Here is a 21,092-nt window from a genome sequence, read left to right as displayed (position 1 = left end):
GATCTCGCGGTCTGTGAGTTCGAGCCCCGCGTCAGGCTCTGGGCTGATGGCTCAGAGCCTGGAGCCTGTTTCCGATTCTGTGTCTCCTTCTCTCTCTGCCCCTCCCCCGTTCATGCTCTGTCTCTCTCTGTCCCAAAAATAAATAAACGTTGAAAAAAAAAATTTAAAAAAAAAAAATAAATAAATAAATAAATTAAGGGGCGCCTAGGTGGCTCAGTCGGTTAAGCGGCCGACTTCGGCTCAGGTCATGATCTCGCAGTCAGTGAGTTCAAGCCCTGTGTCGGGCTCTGTGCTGACAGCTCAGAGCCTGGAGCCTGTTTCAGATTCTGTGTCTCCCTCTCTCTCTGACCCTCCCCCGTTCATGCTCTGTCTCTCTCTGTCTCAAAAATAAACGTTAAAAAAAATTTTTTTTTAAATAAAAAAAATAAAGGGAATAGTTTGTATCTCCCAAATAATTTGAATCGGTTTTGAGTGTGCCAAAAGAAACTCCTACCTTGATGATTGGACTCCTCAACTTGGCAAAGAGAATCCTTAAAGCCTGAGCTCCATTTCTTTAGCTTAATTTCTGGTGTATCTTTTCTTTACGTTTTTAAATCCCACTCATACTGAATTATTCATAATTCCTCAATTACACCATGCTGTTTCATGACTGTATCTTTTAGATGCAGATTCGCACACTGTTTACTTGTTAAATTCGTATCTTCTTATTTCAAAACTCAGTTCTGACTTATGGCACGCTCTATAGTTTTCCTACCGGTCCCCAAACAGAGCTGATGACACCTTCATTTGCTAGTTTTGTACTAAGATATATTTTTAGTTTTGGACCCATCATTCTATGAACATGTATACGTATATCTTCTGCTAAACTGTGTGTTCTTGGGGGTGAGGGCGATCGGTAAGAAACTGAGCAGCCTTGAAAAGAAGTAGCTTTTTCCCAGGTACATAGGTTGGGAAATACAGACGGAGAAGTTTCTGCAGAGGCACAGAAGCGTGGCATGACCAGGCTTCTTTAAGGCTGGGGCAACAGGTATGATTGATAGAGTAATAGATATGAAAGACTTCAAGGTGACATCATAAAGTATTTTAAAGTTTGTGAAGAAATTGGTATTTATCATCTCTCTTTAATTTTAGCAGATGGCTGCCATTAGGGAATCTCCCAAAGCTCTCTGTACTTCCATTCCCTCAAAAGAAAAGTGATTAGTAATTAATGCTACTTACTTCACAGGAATTACCCAGGGAGTGATCAACACGTGTTAACTGCTGTGGTTATGATTAGTAGTAGTAGGTAGTAATAGTATTTATTCGCACTGACGGACTGAACTGTGACCGACTGTTTAGGCCACACAAATGCCTAAAACATTGTAGGGACTTAACACTATTTGTTGAAAGGATAAACTGTTGTATAAGTAGCAAAGAAACATGGTCTTGAAGACAAAGAAATCATGTGAAAATACTTGAAATGTTAGAACGCACCTGTGATCGTGGCATAAATGTATTAGAAAGAGGGCTCGGAAAAAGGAGATTATTCAGGAAGCCATTGCAAAGGTCTACGTGACATGATAACAAATTATGTCAAAGTAGTAGCAACAGATGTGGAGGACTGACAGACCTCAATGATTTTCCACGTGTGCAGCATACCGTGAGGGTCCATATTCTAGGCTCTGGAACATACTGCCTGGATCAAATCCTGGCCTTTCACTAGCTCCTTACGTGACTGTCGCAAATTACTACACGTCTCTGTTTCAGTTACGTTGTTTGTAAAATTGGGATGATATTAATAATTATCCCCTTAGGGATTAATCCTTAAGGATTATATGGAGTGGTGTTTGTTCAGTACTTAGTAAAGTGCTACATAGGAAGGCTCTCGTTTAATGTTCAGTACTATCACTGTGACCATTGTTTATGAGATAAATTAGATAAAGAAGTGGTTGGATTTTAGGTGATGCTCTCTTTTTTTTTTTAAGTTTATTTATTTATTTTGAAAGAGAGAGAGAGTGAGCAGGGAGGGGCAGAGAGAGAGGGAGACAGAGAATTCCAAGTAGACTGAACACTGGGCTTAAACTCATGAACCATGAGATCGTGACCTGAGCCAAAATCAAGAGTCAGACACTTAACCAACTGAGCCACCCAGGTGCCCCTTCAGTGATTCTAACTTGGTTTGGATCGCATTAATTGAGCAAAGAATACTTAACTGTGTTCCTGTCAGTGCAGTAATTCATTCACTTTTGAACCCATTATGTTCTGATGTCCAAGAAGATATGTTTATGAACATAAATTTAAAGAGAAACATACGGATGAAAACATATGTATGGGCAGTTAAGGGAAGGTGAGAGAATCGAGGATAGAACCTTGGCCAGGGAATGCGTGAAAGGTTCTGATAAAGCAGGTCAGGCAGGAAAGAAAACAGGAGAAAGGAGTATCTCATGTGTCAAGTGTAACATATAGCAAAGGGAAGAAGAAATCCCACGATCAGTTTGAAAACAGGAAGTGTATTGCAACACTTTACATAGAACCATTCAGAGAGATCAGGCCACCACCAGACTGCAGTGGGTAGAGAACTGAGTATACGCTAAATAATACAAAAAGAAGATACACAGTATCTATGGTCTCCAGTGTTATGAATAATGTATATAAAATATTGAAAGGAAAGAGCTATCATGCTTCTGGGAATGGTTGATTCCAAGAGACAAAGTTCTAAAACTTCTCTCAGGTACATTGGTCCAATGAGGAATGGGGAGATCTAGAATTCACTATGCCCAACTGTAGGCAGAACAGCCAAGGGGGACAAGTATGGTAAAATCATTAAACACCCTAGCCTCCCTTTTCTACCCCCATCATGAAGGAAAATCTGGGAGTGATGTCATTTCTCACTGAAATACCATTATTTTTCAGCCCACAGGGAACCCAGACTAGTTGGAGGGGATATTCCCTGCTCCGGTCGTGTTGAAGTGAAACATGGCGACACATGGGGCACCGTCTGCGATTCTGACTTCTCTCTGGAAGCTGCCAGTGTGCTGTGCAGAGAATTACAATGTGGAACAGTCACCTCAATCTTAGGGGGAGCTCATTTTGGAGAAGGCAACGGACAGATCTGGGCTGAAGAATTCCAGTGTGAGGGACACGAGTCCCATCTTTCACTCTGCTCAGTAGCCTCCCGTCCAGATGGGACTTGCAGCCACAGCAGGGATGTTGGAGTCGTCTGCTCGAGTGAGACCCAGAGGACATGTTCAGTTTGTTCCCATACTGCCAAGAGGGTGGGATGAGGTCATCACAGACATCTTTTTAAAAGTCCCGTCTCCTTCCAGGATACACGGAGATCCGCTTGGTGAATGGCAAGTCCCCATGTGAGGGAAGAGTGGAGCTCAAGATACTTGGGACCTGGGGATCCCTCTGCAACTCTCACTGGGACATGGAAGATGCCCACGTTTTTTGCCAGCAGCTCAAATGTGGAGTTGCCCTTTCTACTCCAAGAGGAGCACAGTTTGGGAAAGGAAGTGGTCAGATCTGGCGGCACATGTTTCACTGCACCGGGACCGAGCAGCACATGGGAGATTGTCCGGTAACTGCTCTGGGTGCATCGCTCTGTTCTGCAGGGCAAGTGGCCTCTGTAATCTGCTCAGGTAAGAGGATGGACAGCTGGTGACGAGCTTTTCCCGTGGCTGCGTGCCTTAGAGGCAGGTGTACCTGTAGGGGAAAAGGACAAAAATAACAGGGCATGAACTATTTCAAAGGATCATGAGAAGTGTGCCAGAATATTAATCTCCTGTGTCTTTTAAAAAATATATTTTTTGGGGCGCCTGGGTGGCGCAGTCGGTTGAGCGTCCGACTTCAGCCAGGTCACGATCTCGCGGTCCCTGAGTTCGAGCCCCGCATCAGGCTCTGGGCTGATGGCTCGGAGCCTGGAGCCTGTTTCCGATTCTGTGTCTCCCTCTCTCTCTGCCCCTCCCCCGTTCATGCTCTGTCTCTCTCTGTCCCAAAAATAAATAAACGTTGAAAAAAAAATTTTTTTTAAAAATATATATTTTTTATGTTTTTATTTTATTTTTGAGAGAGAGAGAGAGATCACAAGCAGGGAAGGGGCAGGGAGGGAGGGAGACACAGAATCAGAAGCACGCTCCAGGCTCTGAGCTGTCAGCCCAGAGCCCGATGTGGGGCTCAAACTCACAGACCGCGAGATCATGACCTGAGCGGAAGTCGGACGCTTAACCGACTGAGCCACCCAGGCGCCCCTCTCCTGTGTCTTTTTAGAAAGAAAGTAAACTTAATTTTCACAGACCTCATCATCACCCAGCGCCTACCATGTGCTGGCTTTTTCAAAGCACCTGATTCATTCCCCCCCCGCCCGTTGGCCCACCACCTTCCTATTTGTTCTCAGCTCATCTGTCCCCTCCCTTCCTTACCCTTTTTGTATCTTGTATAACTGAGCAGTTTGGTGTTTGCAGGAAATCAAAGTCAGACACTATCCCCGTGCAATTCATCATCTCCGGACCCAACGAGACCGACCATTCCAGACCCCAGTGCTGTTGCTTGCATAGGTGAGAATGAGTGACCAAGCTATAAAAAATGATCTCAATCCTTAAGAATGTGTTTTATTAATACTTTATTTTCCCTTTCCAGGGAGCGGTCAACTTCGCCTGGCAAATGGAAGCGGTCGCTGTGCTGGGAGAATAGAGATCTACCACCAGGGCTCCTGGGGCACAATCTGTGATGACAGCTGGGACCTGAGTGACGCCCACGTGGTGTGCAAGCAGCTGGGCTGCGGAGTGGCCATTAACGCAACTGGCTCTGCTCATTTTGGGGAAGGAACGGGGCCCATCTTGCTGGACGAGGTGAACTGTAATGGAAAAGAAACTCATATTTGGCAGTGTCGTTCACACGGCTGGGGACACCATAACTGCAGGCATAAGGAAGATGCAGGGGTTATCTGCTCGGGTGAGTTCTGCACATAAGCTCTGGTCACAATTACATAAGAAAGGACGGGGGGGAGCAAAGTTTAGTGAGGGATATTAATCTGAGGGAATCCTGAAAAGTAGGTTCAGAGGCAAGGTAGTATAACCTCAGAATCGAAGAATACAGAAATAAGCTTGCCCATCATGAACATGACCCCAAAACTATTATCGAGAAGCCCTTTTATAAGTATATATGGAGCTTCCTATCACTGTCTAAAGAAATTGATTAAAAGGGACAGGAAGAAATACACCCAGCACTCCGTTCTACAGAGCAAAAGATAATTATTATATACCCAAGTAATTTTTCATGATAGTCAAATGAACTTTACTTGTCACAGGAGCAAAAATTATCATAAGAGGCCACTGCCTTTGTTGCATATACATGGCGAGCCTTAGAAACTACTGTGAAGTAGAAAAACGGAGTCTGTTGTAATGTATTGGGGAAAACAAAACTATGACTCACTTAGGGAAGTGAAAAGTCCTATACGCGTTTAATGACATAACCTGGTAGAGGACATACACAGCCGACTGTGAAGAGTCAGAAAAGGAAATATTTCATTTCAGGGTCATGTACACAACATCGCTGTAGTGCCTGAGTGTCTCCCTAAAATTTGCCAAGAGAGCTGCAAAAAGAACGCTAATGAAATAAAGTCTTCGGGCTAACATTGCAGTCATTTAGGGAGAAAAATCCAAACTGTGTAACGGATAGAGACGTCTCTGAGCTCTTGATTAAGACTGAGAAATCAATTTCGAATCGTCGGAGGCATTCTAAAGAGTTCCTTAAGTACAAAACTCCATACTAGAAAAACCGTAAGCCGTATACCTAACTATACTGTATTTAGTCTAGAAAATACTGTATTTTACCAAAATCGACTGAAGCATCCAGAAGTTACGAAAGAATTACTGGTAGTTGACATTTCCTACCTATTTTTAAAGCCGTGCTCGCCTTAGAGTAAAGGGAGGGAGTCTTCTGAGCCTTCAGAGAAAACGTGAAACTACTAACTCTTGTGTTTCACCCCAGAGTTCATGTCTCTGAGACTGACGGATGAAACCAGCAGAGACCCCTGTGCGGGGCGTCTGGAAGTTTTCTACAATGGAGCGTGGGGCAGCGTTGGCAAGAGTAATATGTCGGCAACTACTGTGGCGGTGGTATGCAGACAACTGGGCTGTGCGGACAGAGGGACCATCAGCCCTGCATCTCTGGACACGTCGTCCAGGCACATGTGGGTGGACAACATTCAGTGTCCGAAAGGACCCGACACATTATGGCAGTGCCCGTCTTCTCCATGGAAACAGAGACCGGCCAGCCCTTCAGAGGAGACCTGGATCACGTGTGCTAGTGAGTACCTGCCAGCCTGGATGAAAACTCTATTTTCTAATTCCCACTCGCCTCTTCAGATCTCATGAAGTAGGCCTGAATGACCTCTGGTGACAATTCTACCCGGATGGTGTAATCGGTTTCATTTCATTTGGCCGATAGGTATTCAGGATCGGGGATTATTTTTCCAAAAAGCGTGACACGCCCTGTGGTCTTCTTGAAAGTTTATTCGGTTGCTTTCTCTGAGAATGAATGAGGAGCACGGAATATATAATTCAGTATTTGACTCGTGAACAGTCTACCTTCCCTTTCCCACTTTTCTTTCAAATATTTTCTTGCTCTACTCATGTAAGAAGGGAAGCCGTCAAAAAGACCAGGGCTGAGGTATTTTGCCATTCTCTATCTACTTAAACTGGAAGAGATTTTTTTTTTTTTTATGTACCTGTCTCCTAAACCCTTTCTCCTTGAGAGAAATTAACATTATGCAATGTTCATTTTGTTCATTTCACATTTCCTGAGTGGCAGGCATGAAATGCACCCAGTTTGCTGAAAAGACACAGAGTTTCAAAAAGGATAGGTTTTGTTAAAATATATTTTTAAATGCAGATTAAATAAGTAAAGTATTCAAATAGAGATTTAAAAAGAATTTAAAATCTCTCTTTTCGCCTGTGACCTCTTGGAAGTTTTTGTGTTCTCAGAAATGATCTGGGTGTCTCTGACTTTTCAGACAAGATAAGACTGCAGGAAGGAAGCTCTAATTGTTCCGGACGCGTGGAGCTCTGGCATGGAGGTTCCTGGGGGACGGTGTGTGATGACTCCTGGGACCTTGAAGATGCGCAGGTGGTGTGTCGACAGTTGGGCTGTGGCCCAGCTTTAGAGGCCCTAAAAGAGGCAGCATGTGGTCAGGGGACGGGGCCCATATGGCTCAATGAAGTCAAGTGCAAAGGAAATGAATCTTCCTTGTGGGATTGTCCTGCCAAAGCCTGGGGGCACAGCGACTGTGGGCACAAAGAAGATGCTGCTGTGAGGTGCTCAGGTGAGTATCTGGAGCCTGGACTAAGCGTGGAATCCCTGGCAGCAAAAAGGGGGTGGGCAGTGAAGCGCACTGTGCAAAGACTAGACGCATCAACCCAGGGAATCTAGTAGGAAGAGAATCATGATGCTTCCAATCTGAAGGAATGAAGAAAACGTTTGTGGTTGTACATTGGCTTCACCAAAGGAAGAGCATGTAACTATATGTATCTCTGTATGGAAGGAATGAAAACAAGGGGACCCTGGTATTAGGTGGGAAGGAGTAATTTACTTGGTTGCCGGGCACCAAAGGCTCACATAGGAAATAGAAATATTTGTTCTACATATTACTCCCCAAAGTGAGTCTTCTCTTTTCTCCTGCAGAAATCGCCGTGGCCCAGAGATCATCAACGGCTGCAGGTATATCGTGGGGTTTATGAGCCTGGGTCCAATTGCCTGTGTTATTTAGAATCTTTTCTGCCAAGAGACTTTAGGTCAGAGGTAGTTCTGAGGATCTGAGGTGTACTTCGGCAATCCTGTATTTCAGAGAAGGATGGTACTAGAGATCTGGGTCCTCCAGCTAAGACACGATCGTCTCTTGTGATACTTCCTTGCCCTTAGGTCGCTCATCGCTTGTCGTATTTGGGATCCTTGGCCTCATTCTGTTGGCCTGTCTCGTTGCTCTCCTCTTGTGGATTCAGAAGCGAAGACGGCGACAGCGGCTCACAGGTATCAGCCAAATTATCGTCTTTCTCATGTCTCTATGGGATTGAAGCTTCTTGGGATAAAATACGTATTATCTCAGTATATATCCATAGTAGACACAAGGATATGCATATTAGACTCAAGTATAAAACAGCCAAAAGGATGGAATCTAGAAGAGATTTAGGCAGCTTCTCAAAAAGAGGGAACAAGATTTCAGAGGAGACAGGGGTTTGGGCTGTTTGATGATTTCTGCACTCTGTCTGTATGCTAATTGGGACATTCTAGAATCAATAGTTTGGGATGAATATGCTTATATGGCTTAGGAGGAATCCTTTCTTGCCCAAATACTTATTTGCTGTCACTATGTAGTTCTTATTAATTTTACTGTTCAGTGAAGCAACGTGCTAGGCTCTGGAGATACAGACATCGATAGTCAAGTGTTTTTGTCTCCATGGCATCTCAAGTCTAGTAGAAGAGATATTCATGCAGACAAATAAGGTGCAGTGTGATAGTGCACACTAAGATGGATAAGGAAAAAAGTGGCACAGAAAAGGCAGTAATTAACTGGAGGGGCAAGGGGAGAATCGGAGGCTTCTAAGAGGCTCATTCTGAAAATCAAGTTCAAAGAACTGGGTCAGGTGCTTTATAGGGAAAGAGAAAAAATATGTACAAGGGTGGAGAAGCTTAAAGGATGGGCATATATGCTGTTTTGAGGGGAAGTAAAAGTTAGGTTGCAGGAGAGAAGCTGCCGGTAAGTCGGTAGAAGGAGGAGGAACAGAGTATGTAGTCGTGTACTCCATGGTAAGAAGATTAATAGTCAAAGAATACTATGTGTGTGTGTGTGAGGGGGGGAAGTAGTCAAGCTGTTTTTCAGAAAGTTCTGTTTGATGACAGGATGTATGAGGGGTTGAAGGAAGACCACGTTATTGACCAGGGTAGCATTTCGAAATCGTTCAGATGGAAAATGACAGGGGCTTTAGTGAGAATGGAGAGAAGAGGAGAGATTTTAGAGAGATTTTTTTTTTTAAGCTCTTATGAGTTAGAGAAGACCACTGCCTGCCTTAGGGGAAGAAACTGGGAAGTCAGACGATGGCAATAGGGGAGGTTTCGCCTCCTCCTATTGACTTTAATCATGGCCTTGTAAGGGAAAAGCTTGGTAGTAGAACGGATAGAAACAAGACAAGGGCATGGGTAAAGATTCAGTATGTTTGCATTGCTGCGGAAAAGCACTGGTAAGGAGGGCGACTTTTATTACGAGCTGATCCCTAACCTAGGGCCTCTGTTGTCAGTTTCCTTGAGAGGAGAGAATTCTGTCCACCAAATTCAATACCGGGAGATGAATTCTTGTCTGAAAGCCGATGATCTGGACGTGCTGACTGCCTCAGGTCTGTGGGTTCTTTGAGGGTTCTTTGAGGGTCTGTAGCCCTGGGGTTCAGACGGGTAGCTACAATTACAGTGGAGGCATTCCACTGTGCACAGCAGGGGGAGGAATCTCGAACATGGAATAGGAAGTTATGATGCACATAAGGAAGAGAGGCAGAAATGAACGACAGATTACTCTTGGAGAACATAAGAATTGCAACCATGCGATCTGGCTTAGAGATCTATGATTATGTCTGATGGAGGGACAGGGAACCATGCAAGAAGCATATTATGACTTGGACCTCATTTTCTTGAAACAGAAACTAATCTTCTAAAGGGTGGTTTCACTCGTCACGTCTCTCATAATTTCTTGCCTTCTTACCTCCTGCTGCTTTCCTTTCTCTTACTTGCTACTTATTATATTTCCCCCTAAAAGTCTGAAAGCTTAATATTTCTGTATCTTTATCCCATAGAAGCCATCACTATTCACAGGATTATTCTGATTTCCCATTACATGATTCTTCTTTCTTTGTCCTCCAACTTCTGCTTAGCGACAGTGCATGAATTCTGTCTCTGGGCAGCAGAATTCTGCTGGGTTGGAAGAAATCTCTCAACACCCACTTTCTCCACAAACGCTCAACACCTTCTCAGTATTCCTTACCATCTGACAAGGGCCCACATCACTTCTGCAATCCCAGGGACTTGGTATTTGCTGCAGCTGTGTCAGGAAAACATGTACAAGGCCTGGGAAAGACTTTCTGTGCCCATTAAATCACACTTGGTTGCCTTCCTAATTGTGGGCAATGTGTTTAGATGTTCAAAGAGCTGCTAAGGCACTTGAGGGGAGGTCTGATTTATTTCCCAGTAATTATTTTCTTCCTTTCAGAAAATCCCAATGAGTCAGATGATTTTAGTGATGCTGGGCTAATTTCTGTGTCTAAATCTCTTCCTGTTTCTGGATGAAAAAGAAGACCATTCTGAGGTGCACTGAAAAGGAAAATGGGAATTATAACCCAGGGAGGTGAGTGAGGAGAATTTATTCAATGTTGTTCAAAACAGGTACATTTTTTTTTTTTTGAAAGTTGAGAACTCCTCTGGTATTAGGAAAAAAGAATATATATACACATGTTTCCATATATATTAATATATATGTATATCCACTTTCAGAATATATAACAGCTCTTTACAGATGTGACTCATTTTTTTTATGTTTATTTATTTCTGAGACAGAGACAGAGCATGAGTGGGGGAGGGGCAGAGACAGAGGGAGACAGAGAATCAGAAGCAGGCTCCAGGCTCTGAGCTGTCAGCACAGAGCCTGACACAGGACTCGAACTCACAAACCATGAGGTCATGACCTGAGCCGAAGTCGGTCACTCAACCGACTGAGCCACTCAGGCGCCCCGATGTGACTCTTGGCCAACTCTTAGTTGTATATTCTAAGCAATAACAATGGTAGATCATAGAGCTAAGGAAGAACTGTGTAAATTAGTATGAAAAAATCTTTTCAAGATATTATAAGGGTCATTTGGGGAAAGAGAAAAGACTTATGTCAACACTTGTATAATGCATGTTATGGTAAAGGTAGTATAAGATGCCTGTAAGAATACAGAAAGTTTTCCTAAGAAAGTTTGAGATTCTGAGGAAGATGTGATACTCAAGGGAAATATCAGATGATTGAAAGATCGACAACTTTAGGGCAAGGACATAGCATGTACAAAATATGGAGGCATAAAAAAGAACCACATCTTTGGGGAGCAATAAGAAGTTTTTCCTTCCAAAATATGTATTGAACAGGGGCATCTGGCCCGCTCATTCGGTAGAGCATGCAACTCTTGATCTCAGGGTTGTTAGTTTGTGCCCCATGTTCGGTGTAGAGATTACTTAACAATAAAAATCTTAAAAAACATATGTATTGAACGTATTTATGGTGACAAATGGTGTTCTGAGCACTGAAGACACATAACTAAAAGATACTGTTGACAAAGACAGGATCGTTTAATGCAAATCTTGCAGGCTACCTGAGAGAGAGAGGAAGTGGTGAGAATCAAAGCAGAAAGGTTGCATAGACCCCTATAATGGGCGGCTTTGCCTGCTCCTGTTAGGGAGGCAGTGAACTTTGAAAAATGAAGCTGGGGCAAGACACAATCAGGTTTACATTTTATAATTTGCTTTTCATGCAGGAAGTGTAACAAGGGAAAAGAGTGAATAGACAAGAAATTTGTTAAGTTATACATCAAAAAGAAAAATGGTGAAATGAGATAGTGGAGATATTTCTATCTTTAAAAAAAACTATTTTGGGGGGACTATACATTTAGAAATTATATATAGCAAAAGTATGGTTTTGTTGTGGAAATAAATACAGACTGAGACACAGGATTAAAGTCGGAACTCTTAAAAGTATAAAAATGTAGGTGTCAAATCATTTATGTACATATATACACATAGAAGCTAATAAATTATATATAGCATTAAAAGGATAAATATATATACAGTAAAACCTTGGATTGCAAGTTACTTGTTCTGCGAGTGTTCCGCAAGATGAGCAAACATTTCTTTTTTTTTTTTTAAATTAAATTTTTATTTTAATTCCAGCATTATTAACATACAGTGTTATGTTAGTTTCAGGTGTACAATATAGTGATTCAACACTTCCATACATTTCTCAGTGCTCATTCTGATGTGTATTCTTTTTTTTTTATATATATGAAATTTATTGACAAATTGGTTTCCATACAACACCCAGTGCTCATCCCAAAAGGTGCCCTCCTCAATACCCATCACCCACCCTCCCCTCCCTCCCACCCCCCATCAACCCTCAGTTTGTTCTCAGTTTTTAACAGTCTCTTATGCTGAGCAAACATTTCTAATAAGTTTTAACTTGATAAACAAGCGATGTCTTGCAATGAGTAGTACGCGATGCCGAAAGTCACATGGTCACAATGAGCCAATGGTTCATGAAATTCGCTTTGATCTACGAGTGCTTTGGATTACAAGCATGTTTCTAAAACGAATTATGCTTGCAAACCAAGGTGTAACTATATATATATATATATATATATATATATATATATGTAGTATATGTAGTATACATATACACAGAGAGAGAGAGAGAGTAGATAGAGAGATCTCTCTATCTATATACATATATCTTAACAATTGTTAAAGGATAGCATGTGATAGATCACTCGGCAAAGCTATGAAAACACAACTCACACAGAATGAATTTTGAGTGACACCTAGACATTTACAAATGCTCTAGTTCACCAGTATGTCTGGGAGGTTCCAATTACAATTAACACTGAGATATCACTTTATATAAAACAGGCCACCAAAAATTTAAAACAGCGCCAATATTGCTGGTGGGAATACAGAGAAAATTTTAGACACTGCTATTGGAAATGAGAGGTGTGGTAGCTTTTGCCGAAAGCAACCTAAAAAATGTCTCTTAATCATTTTTTAAACGCTTCACATCCTTTCATACAGAACTTCTCCCACTGAGAACTTCATCCATGCAGATAAAGCCACTAGTATGTAAGAGCTCACATATAATGATTCCTTTCCACAGCATTGTTAATAATGGCAAAAAGCTGGAAAAAGTGAATGACAGTGACGTAGTGGCTAGAAAATTATGGTGCAGCCAGTTGAAAAAGGAAAAATCATCCACAAACGTGCAATATCATTCCATTTATGTGCTCATGTTATCAAATATAATTAAATATGTTTACATCTATAAGATTACATGTATGTGTATATATGTATAGAGAAACATTAAAATCTAATAACATTATTAGATTAAGACTACAAATGCCTTTTGATTTATAATCTTGAACATAGGAATATTATTCTGATGTAATGAATAATCATTAAACTACTTTTTCCTTAAAGCGTAATCACTGCTGAAGCACTGTTTCAGAATTACATGGGGATGCTTGTAAAAATGGTATTTTGGTATACATCATAGTTTTATGAAAAAGGCATCATTCTTGGGCACACTGAAGTTTGCAGATCACTGCATTTAAGTTTTCTGTTCAGGAAAGTAGCATGCTGTTTAATACATGTGAGTTTGTGTGTGTGTGTGTGTTTTGTGCACGCACACATGCGTGTGGTAATAGAACACATTAGATTACATTATAATGGAATTCCTTACAAGTGTGTATGAAGAGGAAAATAACAGTTTTTCCATGTATGGCTTGTGTTCAGCCTTTAAGACACCTTGATGAAGAAGACCTGAACTATTGAATAGAGCAAGAATCCCCCTCGTCCACTGAAGATTACAGTACGTTCCTGTATCTCCTCGTATCCCAAAGAAGGCTGCTGAATTTGTAAAAATTAAATTGGTGAATGTAACTATTCAAAGCTGTTTATAAGACTGTCAAAGGGATTAAATAAAAAGGAATATTGCTAATTTGAATTTGTCTTAACTTCCTGGTCTTGATTTTATGAATTTCTGAGTAGGCTTTCTGATTTTTTTAGGGGTTTGATAAATGTAACATAATGTCTTTTCATTTGAAAATGTTTTCATTTGCATATATGTTTTTTCCAGTTTGGTTTAAATAATAATTTTCTTCTTATTACCAAATCAAAACAAATTTGTTTTTCTTTAGTTTTTTTTTCAAATTTTTATTTAAATTGTAGTTAGTTAACATATAGTGTAATATTGATTTCAGAAGTAGAATTCAGTGATTCATCATTTATACATAATTCCCTCTCTCTTTTTTTCCCCCTTCCCATATGTTCATCTGTTTTGTTTCCTAAATTCCACATATGAGTGGAATCATATTCTATTTGTCTTTTTCTATTGACTTATTTCACTTAGCATAATACACTCTAGTTCCAACCACATCGTTGTAAATGGCAAGATTTCATTCCTTTTGATGGCTGAGTAATATTCCATTGTCTATTGATACCACATCTTCTTTATCCATTCATCAGTCAATTGACATTTGGGCTCTCTTCATAGTTTGGCTATTGTTAATAATGATGCTATAAACATTTGGGTGCATGTACCCCTTCAAATCAGTACTTTTGTATCATTTGGGTAAATACCTATTAGTGCAATTGCTGGGTCATAGGGTGCTTCTATTGTTAACTTTTTGAGGAACCTTTGTACTGTTTTCCAGAGTGGGTGCACCAGTTTGCATTCCCACCAGCAGTGCAAAAAGGTTCCCCTTTCTCCACATCCTTGCCAACACCTGTTGTGTCTTGTGTTGTTAATGTTAGCCATCCTGACAGGTGTGAGGTGGTACCTCACTGTGGTTTTTGATTTGCATTTCCCTGATGATGAGTGATGTTGAGCATCTTTTTACATGTCTATTGGTAATATGTACGTCTTCTTTAGAGAAATACCTGTTCTGCCCATTTTTAATTGGATTATTTGGTTTTTGAGTGTTGAATTTGATAAGTTCTTTCTAGATTATGGATTCTAACCCTTTATCAGATATGTCATTTGCAAATATCTTCTCCCATTCCATAGGCTGCTTTTTAGTTTTGTAGATTACTTCCTTCACTGTGTGGAAGATTTTTATCTTCATGACGTGCCAATAGTTCATTTTTGCTTTTGTTTCCCTTGCCTTCAGTGATGTGTCTAATAAGAAGTTGCTGTAGCCAAGGTCAAAAGGGGTGCTGCCTGTGTTCTCCTCTAGGACTTTGATGGTTTCCTGTCTTACATTTACGTCTTTCATCCATTTTGAATTTATTTTTGTGTATTGTGTGAGAAAGTGGTCCAGTTTTATTCTTCTGCATGTCGCTGTCCAGTTTTCCCGGTATCATTTACTGAAGAGACTGTCTTTTTTCCATTGGATATTCTTCCCTGCTTTTTTTAAGATGATTTGGCCATATAGTTGTGAGTCCCCATCTGGATTTTCTTTTCTTTTTTTTTTTTTTTTTTACCCTTCGTTCCGACAAGGCTAACTATCTGGATTTTCTATTCTGTTCCATTGATCTGTGTGTCTGTTTTGTGCCAGTACCATACTGTCTTGATGACTACAGCTTTGTTATGTAGTTTGAAGTCCAGAATTGTGATGTCTCCAGCTTTGTTTTTCTTTTTCAGGATTGCCTTGGCTATTTGGGGTCTTTTGTGGTTCCATACAAATTTTGGGATTGTTTGTTCTAGCTCTGTGAAAAATTCTGGTGGTATTTTGATAGGTATTGCATTAAATATGTAGATTGTTTTGGGCAGTATAGACATTTTAATGATATTTGCCCTTGCAATCCATGAGCATGGAATGTTTCCCATTTCTTCGTGTCCTCTTTAATTTGTTTCATAATATTCTTTAGTTTTTGGAGTGAAGATCTTTTCTTTCTTTGGTTAGGTTTATTCCTAGGTATATTATTGTTTTTATAAATGGGATCAATTCCTTGCTTTCTCTTTCTGCTGCTTCATTATTGGTGTATAGAAATGCAACCGATTTTTGTACATTGATTTTATATCCTGCAACTTTGATTATTTCATGTATTAGTTCTTAGCTCTTTTTTTAAGAAAGGGAAAGTTAATGATTATCGAAAGGTTAATAATCCATTGTTATCTCTACAAGACATGAATCTTATTGGTTCCTAATTGGTTCCTAATATGTAATTCTGGTCCCTGATAAAATATGCACAGCAACACCCAGTAAAGGTACAAAGACTGAATGGTTCACTTCCTTGTTCCTTAAGACAGTGTAACTAAAACTGAAATGAATATACAAATTATGTCTTTTCTATATAAGTGTAAGTTATCACAAGGAAAATTTATATTTTACCAAAAATCACGTATCCATATTACATATTAACATAGAAGATAAATCTAAAGAAAGATTTATAACAGCTCAACACTAAGCTTAGAGTCTGTTGTTAAATATTCCAGTGTTAGTTGCAAATAGATTTTTAATCCTTTCTCAGTATTCTGGTATTGAGTACACTCTGTTCTAGCATTTAGGGCTTCAAAGCCACTATCTTGTAGAATCATGAAATTTGGGTCACTTCCTATTGTTTTCATTCCTCTTGTCAATTTCAAACATATATTGGACATAAATTAATTAAATCATTTAATCATTTAATCTTTTAATAAACAATATTTACTAAGTATCTACTTTTGGGCAGGCATTGCACATTAAATACCCAATTATATGTCATGTACTGTTCCCCCATTACTGTATATGTGAATAAAAGAAATTTATATATATATATATATACACACACACACATATATAAATGTATATATCTATGTCAAATTATAGTATACACTTGTAGGAGCCCCACCTATGTAATAATTAACGTAAATATTTATGTACATATTTTAGAATAATATATAATACGAAAAGAGTTTCTTCCTATATTTAGATTTATTTTACCAAAATTATGTATGAGACATCAGTTGTTAAAACACCTCCTTAGGGGCACTCGGGTGGCTCAGTCAGTTAAGTGTCTGACTTCAGCTCAGGTCATGATCTCACAGTTCATAAGTTCAAGCCCCACATCGAGCTCTGTGCTGACAGCTCAGAGCCTGGAGCCTGCTTCGGATTCTGTGTCTCCCTCTCTCTCTGCCCCTCCCCCACTCGGATTCTGTCTCTCTCTCAAAAATAAGTAAACATTAAAAAAATTAAAACAAAACACCTCCTTATTAATACACTAGTAGGAGGTAAATGAAAATTGAGATTGTACTTTTAGAGTTATTGCAATTGTTTGAGAGAGTATTAATAGTAATGTGTCCTGCCCCCTTTGTTGCTCAACATGTCCCTGGATGGTGAAATTCTACTCCATGTAAGAGTAGTTAACACGTGGTACTTACTATGCAGCCGGGACTGCTTTTAATGTTTTACATTAGTTAACAACTTAATCCTCACAATAATCTGACAAGTTACATACTTTTTAATACACATTTTAGATTTGGGAAAACTGAAAGAGCAGTTAAATGACTTGCCTAAAGATATGCAACTAATAAGTGATAGGGCTGAAATTTGAGGCCGAGTACTTTGGTTCTTGAGGCCATGCTTTTAACCATCATATGATATATACTGACTTTCAAAGTGAAATTTAGTTTATATGGAGTGAAGACATTTCCAACTTTCATAGTCTTATACCCACTTACACATAATTTGTGATACTATTTGTAGAGAACCTAGATACTTTGATGAAACAGGGCAAGAATAGAGTCTGGTCACCTCAACAGAAAAGAAGACCAAATCTATATTACCAAAAGTTTTGCCTATGTCTCTCTGCTCCAAGTCTAACTTTCTTGAGAGTCTCAAATGTTCTCATCTTTCATGTCTATATTACTCGGCCACTTAAATCACCTTAAAAAATAATAAGCTTTAAATTTTAAAAGCAGCAAGAGACAAGAAAGAAGTTATATACAAAGGAAATCCCACAAGGCTACCAGATGATTTTTCAGCACAAAGTTTGCAGGCCAGAAGGTAGTGGCATGATATGTTCAAAGAGAGGAAAGAAAAAACCTGCAGCCAAGAATACTCTATTCAGAAAGGCTATCATTCAGAACAGAAGGAGAAATAAAGTTTCCCAGACAAACAAAAGCTAAAAGAATTCATCACCACTAAACTAGCCCCACAAGAAATGTTAAAGGACACTCTTTCAGCAGAAAAGAAAGACCACAAGTAGGAAAAAGTAGTAAAGTTAAGTATATCTGTAAAAATCAGTCGAGAGATTCACAAAATAAAATGATGTGAAGTATGACAAAATATACCTAAAACATGGTGGGGAGAGAAGTAGAGAATAAATTCAAACTTAAGCGACCATCAACTTAACATAGACTGCTATATGCATACGATGTTATATACAAACTGAGTCGTAACCACAAATCAAAAACCACTAACAGATATGCAAAAAATAAAGAGAAAGGAATCCAAGTATATCACTAAAGAAAGCCAGCAAACAGAAGAGAGCAAGAGGAGAAAGAAACAGAGAAGAACTACAAAAACAACCACAAAACAAGTAACCAATGGCAATAAGTACATACATACCTATCAATAATTACTTTGATTGTAGATGGGACTAAATGCTCCAATCAAAAGGCATAGGGTGACCGAATGATTTAAAAAAAAACAAGCCACATCCATATGCTGCCTACAAGAGAGTCATTTCAGACCTAGTGACACGTGCTGATTGCAAGTGAAAGGGTAGACAAGCATTTATCATGCAAATAAAAGTGAAAAGAAAGCTGAGGCGGCAATACTTATATTGTACAAAATAGACTTTAAAACAGATTATAATACGAGAGAAAGAGGAACACTCTATAATCACAAATGGACAGTCCAACAAGAAGATATAACAATTGTAAGTATTTATGCACCTGACATGACAGCAATCAAATACATAAAGCAGCTAATAACAAACATAAAGGAAATAATCGATAGTAATACAATAACAGTAGGGGATTTTAACACCCCACTTACATCACTGAACAGATCATCTAAACAGAAAATCAACAAGGAAACAATGACTTTGACATTGGGTCAAGATGGATTTGACAGACATATTCAGAACAACCCATCCCCCAAACAGTAGAATACACGTTATTTTCAAGTGCACATGGAACGTTATCCAGAATAGATCACATATCAGTCCACAAAACAAGTCTCAGCAAATTAAAAAAGATTGAAGTCATACCATGCATCTTTTTTGACCACAATGCCATAAAACTAGAAATCAACCGCAAGAAAAAATCTGGAAAGACCACAAACACATGGAGGTCAAGTAACATGCTACTACACAACAAATGGGTAAGCCAAGAAATCAAAGAGGAAATAAAAAATACATGGAAACAGATAAAAATGAAAACAAAGTAGTTAAAAATCTTTGGGAAGCAGCAGGAAGAAAATAATAAAGCACAGAGCAAAAAGAAATGAAATAGAAACTAAAAAAAACCAAAAAACAATAGAACAGATCAATGAAAACAGGAGCTAGTTCTTTGAAAAGATCAACAAAATTGATTAAACCTTTTGCCAGACTCATCATCAAAAAATACACCCAAAAACAGAGAGGACTCAAATTAAATCAGAGCTGAAAACAAATAAACAAACAAAAAACAATGCCACAGAAATATAAAAGATAATAAGAGAATATTATGAAAAAATATATGACAACAAACTGGACAATTTAGAAATGAATCAATTTCTAGAAACATATACCTCCCAAAACTGAATCAAGAAAAAATAGAATATTTGAACAGACCAACTACCAGCAATGAAGTTGAATCAGCAATCAAAAAACTCCCAAGAAACAAAAATCCAAGACCAGATGGCTTCACAAGTGAATTCTACCAAACATTTAAGGAGTTAATACCTATTCTTCTCAAATTCTTCCAAAACATAGAAGATAAAGGAACATTTCCAATCATCCTTTGAGGCCAGCATTATCCTGACACCAAAACCAGATAAAGAAAACACACACACACACATACACACACACACACACACACACAAGAGAACTGTGGGCCAATATCTCTGATGAACATAGATGCAAAAATCCTCAACAAAATATTAGCAAGCCAAATCTAACAATACGTTAAAAGAATAATTTGTCACAATCGAGTGGGACTTTTTTTATGGGATGCAAGCATGGTTCAATATTTACAAATCAACGTGATACACCACACCAATAAAAGAAAGAATAAAAATCAGATAATCATCTCAATAGATACAGAAAAAACATTTGACAAAGAAAAATATCCATTCATGATAAAAAAAAACCCTCAACAAAGTAGGTTTATAGAGAATATATATCAACATAATAAAATGTTATTTTTCATGATGATATATGTAAACCCACAGCTAACATCATACACAATGGTGAAAAACTGAGAGCTTTTCTCTTAAGATCAGGAACAAGACAAGGACGTACACCCTCGCCATTTTTATTCAACATAGTACTGGAAGTCCTAGCCACAGCATCATATAAGGAAAAGAAATAAAAGTCATCCAAATTGGTGAGGAAGGAATAAAGCTTTCACTATTTGCAGATAATATGATACTATACACAGAAAACCCTAAAGAGTCTACAAAAAAAGCCACTAGAACTGATACATGAATTCATCAAGGTTGCAGGATACAAAATCATACAGAAATCTGTTGTGTTCTACACACTAATAATAAAGTAGCAGAAAGAGAAATTAAGAAACGATCCCATTTACAATTACACCAATTATAATTACACCAATAATAAAGGGGCACCTGGGTACCTCAGTTGGTTAAGCATCCAACTCTTTATCTTGGCTCAGGTCACGATCTCACAGTTCATGAAATCAAGCCCTGTGTTGAGCTCTGCACTGTGCAGCGCAAAGTCTGTGTGGGATTCTCTCTCCCTCTCCCTCTGTCCCTTCCCACCATTCACTCACACTCTCTAAGTAAATAAAGAAATAAACTTAAAAAAATAATAAAATACCTAGGAATAAACTAAGGAAGTGGAAGACCTGTACTCTGAAAACTATAAGACATTGATGAAGGAAATTGAAGATGATACAAAGAAATGGAATCCTCATGGATTGGAGGAACAAATATTGCTCAGGTGTCCATACTACCTATAGCAATCCATACGTTCAAGGCAATCCCTATCAAAATACCACAGGTGTTTTTTATAGAACTAGAACAAATAATCTTAAAATTTGTATGGAACCACAAAAGACCCCAAATAGCCAAAGCAATCTTTAAAAATTTTTTTTTTCAACGTTTATTTATTTTTGGGACAGAGAGAGACAGAGCATGAACAGGGGAGGGGCAGAGAGAGAGGGAGACACAGAATCGGAAACAGAC

The 21,092-nt window shown here is 39.1% G+C and overlaps 1 protein-coding gene across 1 annotated transcript in view; it reads left to right on the top strand.

Annotated features, from left to right (window-relative positions):
• The window catches only part of CD163 (CD163 molecule), a 29,833-nt gene extending 16,074 nt beyond the window's left edge, over positions 1 to 13,759 (top strand). Inside the window, 12 exon segments of the mRNA XM_047065213.1 lie at positions 2,893 to 3,207; positions 3,306 to 3,620; positions 4,443 to 4,535; positions 4,618 to 4,932; positions 5,971 to 6,288; positions 6,995 to 7,303; positions 7,663 to 7,698; positions 7,900 to 8,007; positions 9,273 to 9,368; positions 10,232 to 10,303; positions 10,306 to 10,366; positions 13,549 to 13,759. Coding sequence (XP_046921169.1) covers positions 2,893 to 3,207; positions 3,306 to 3,620; positions 4,443 to 4,535; positions 4,618 to 4,932; positions 5,971 to 6,288; positions 6,995 to 7,303; positions 7,663 to 7,698; positions 7,900 to 8,007; positions 9,273 to 9,368; positions 10,232 to 10,303; positions 10,306 to 10,366; positions 13,549 to 13,555 — 2,045 coding nt within the window. The 3' untranslated portion in view covers positions 13,556 to 13,759.
• Positions 13,760 to 21,092: the final 7,333 nt, after the last annotated feature.

This window comes from Lynx rufus, unplaced genomic scaffold, assembly GCF_022079265.1.
Source record: "Lynx rufus isolate CCGP_SWC_20201006 ecotype Redwood Valley unplaced genomic scaffold, mLynRuf1.p SCAF_7, whole genome shotgun sequence".
NCBI classification, from domain to species: domain Eukaryota; kingdom Metazoa; phylum Chordata; class Mammalia; order Carnivora; family Felidae; genus Lynx; species Lynx rufus.
This window is presented reverse-complemented; position numbering and strand designations above follow the sequence as displayed.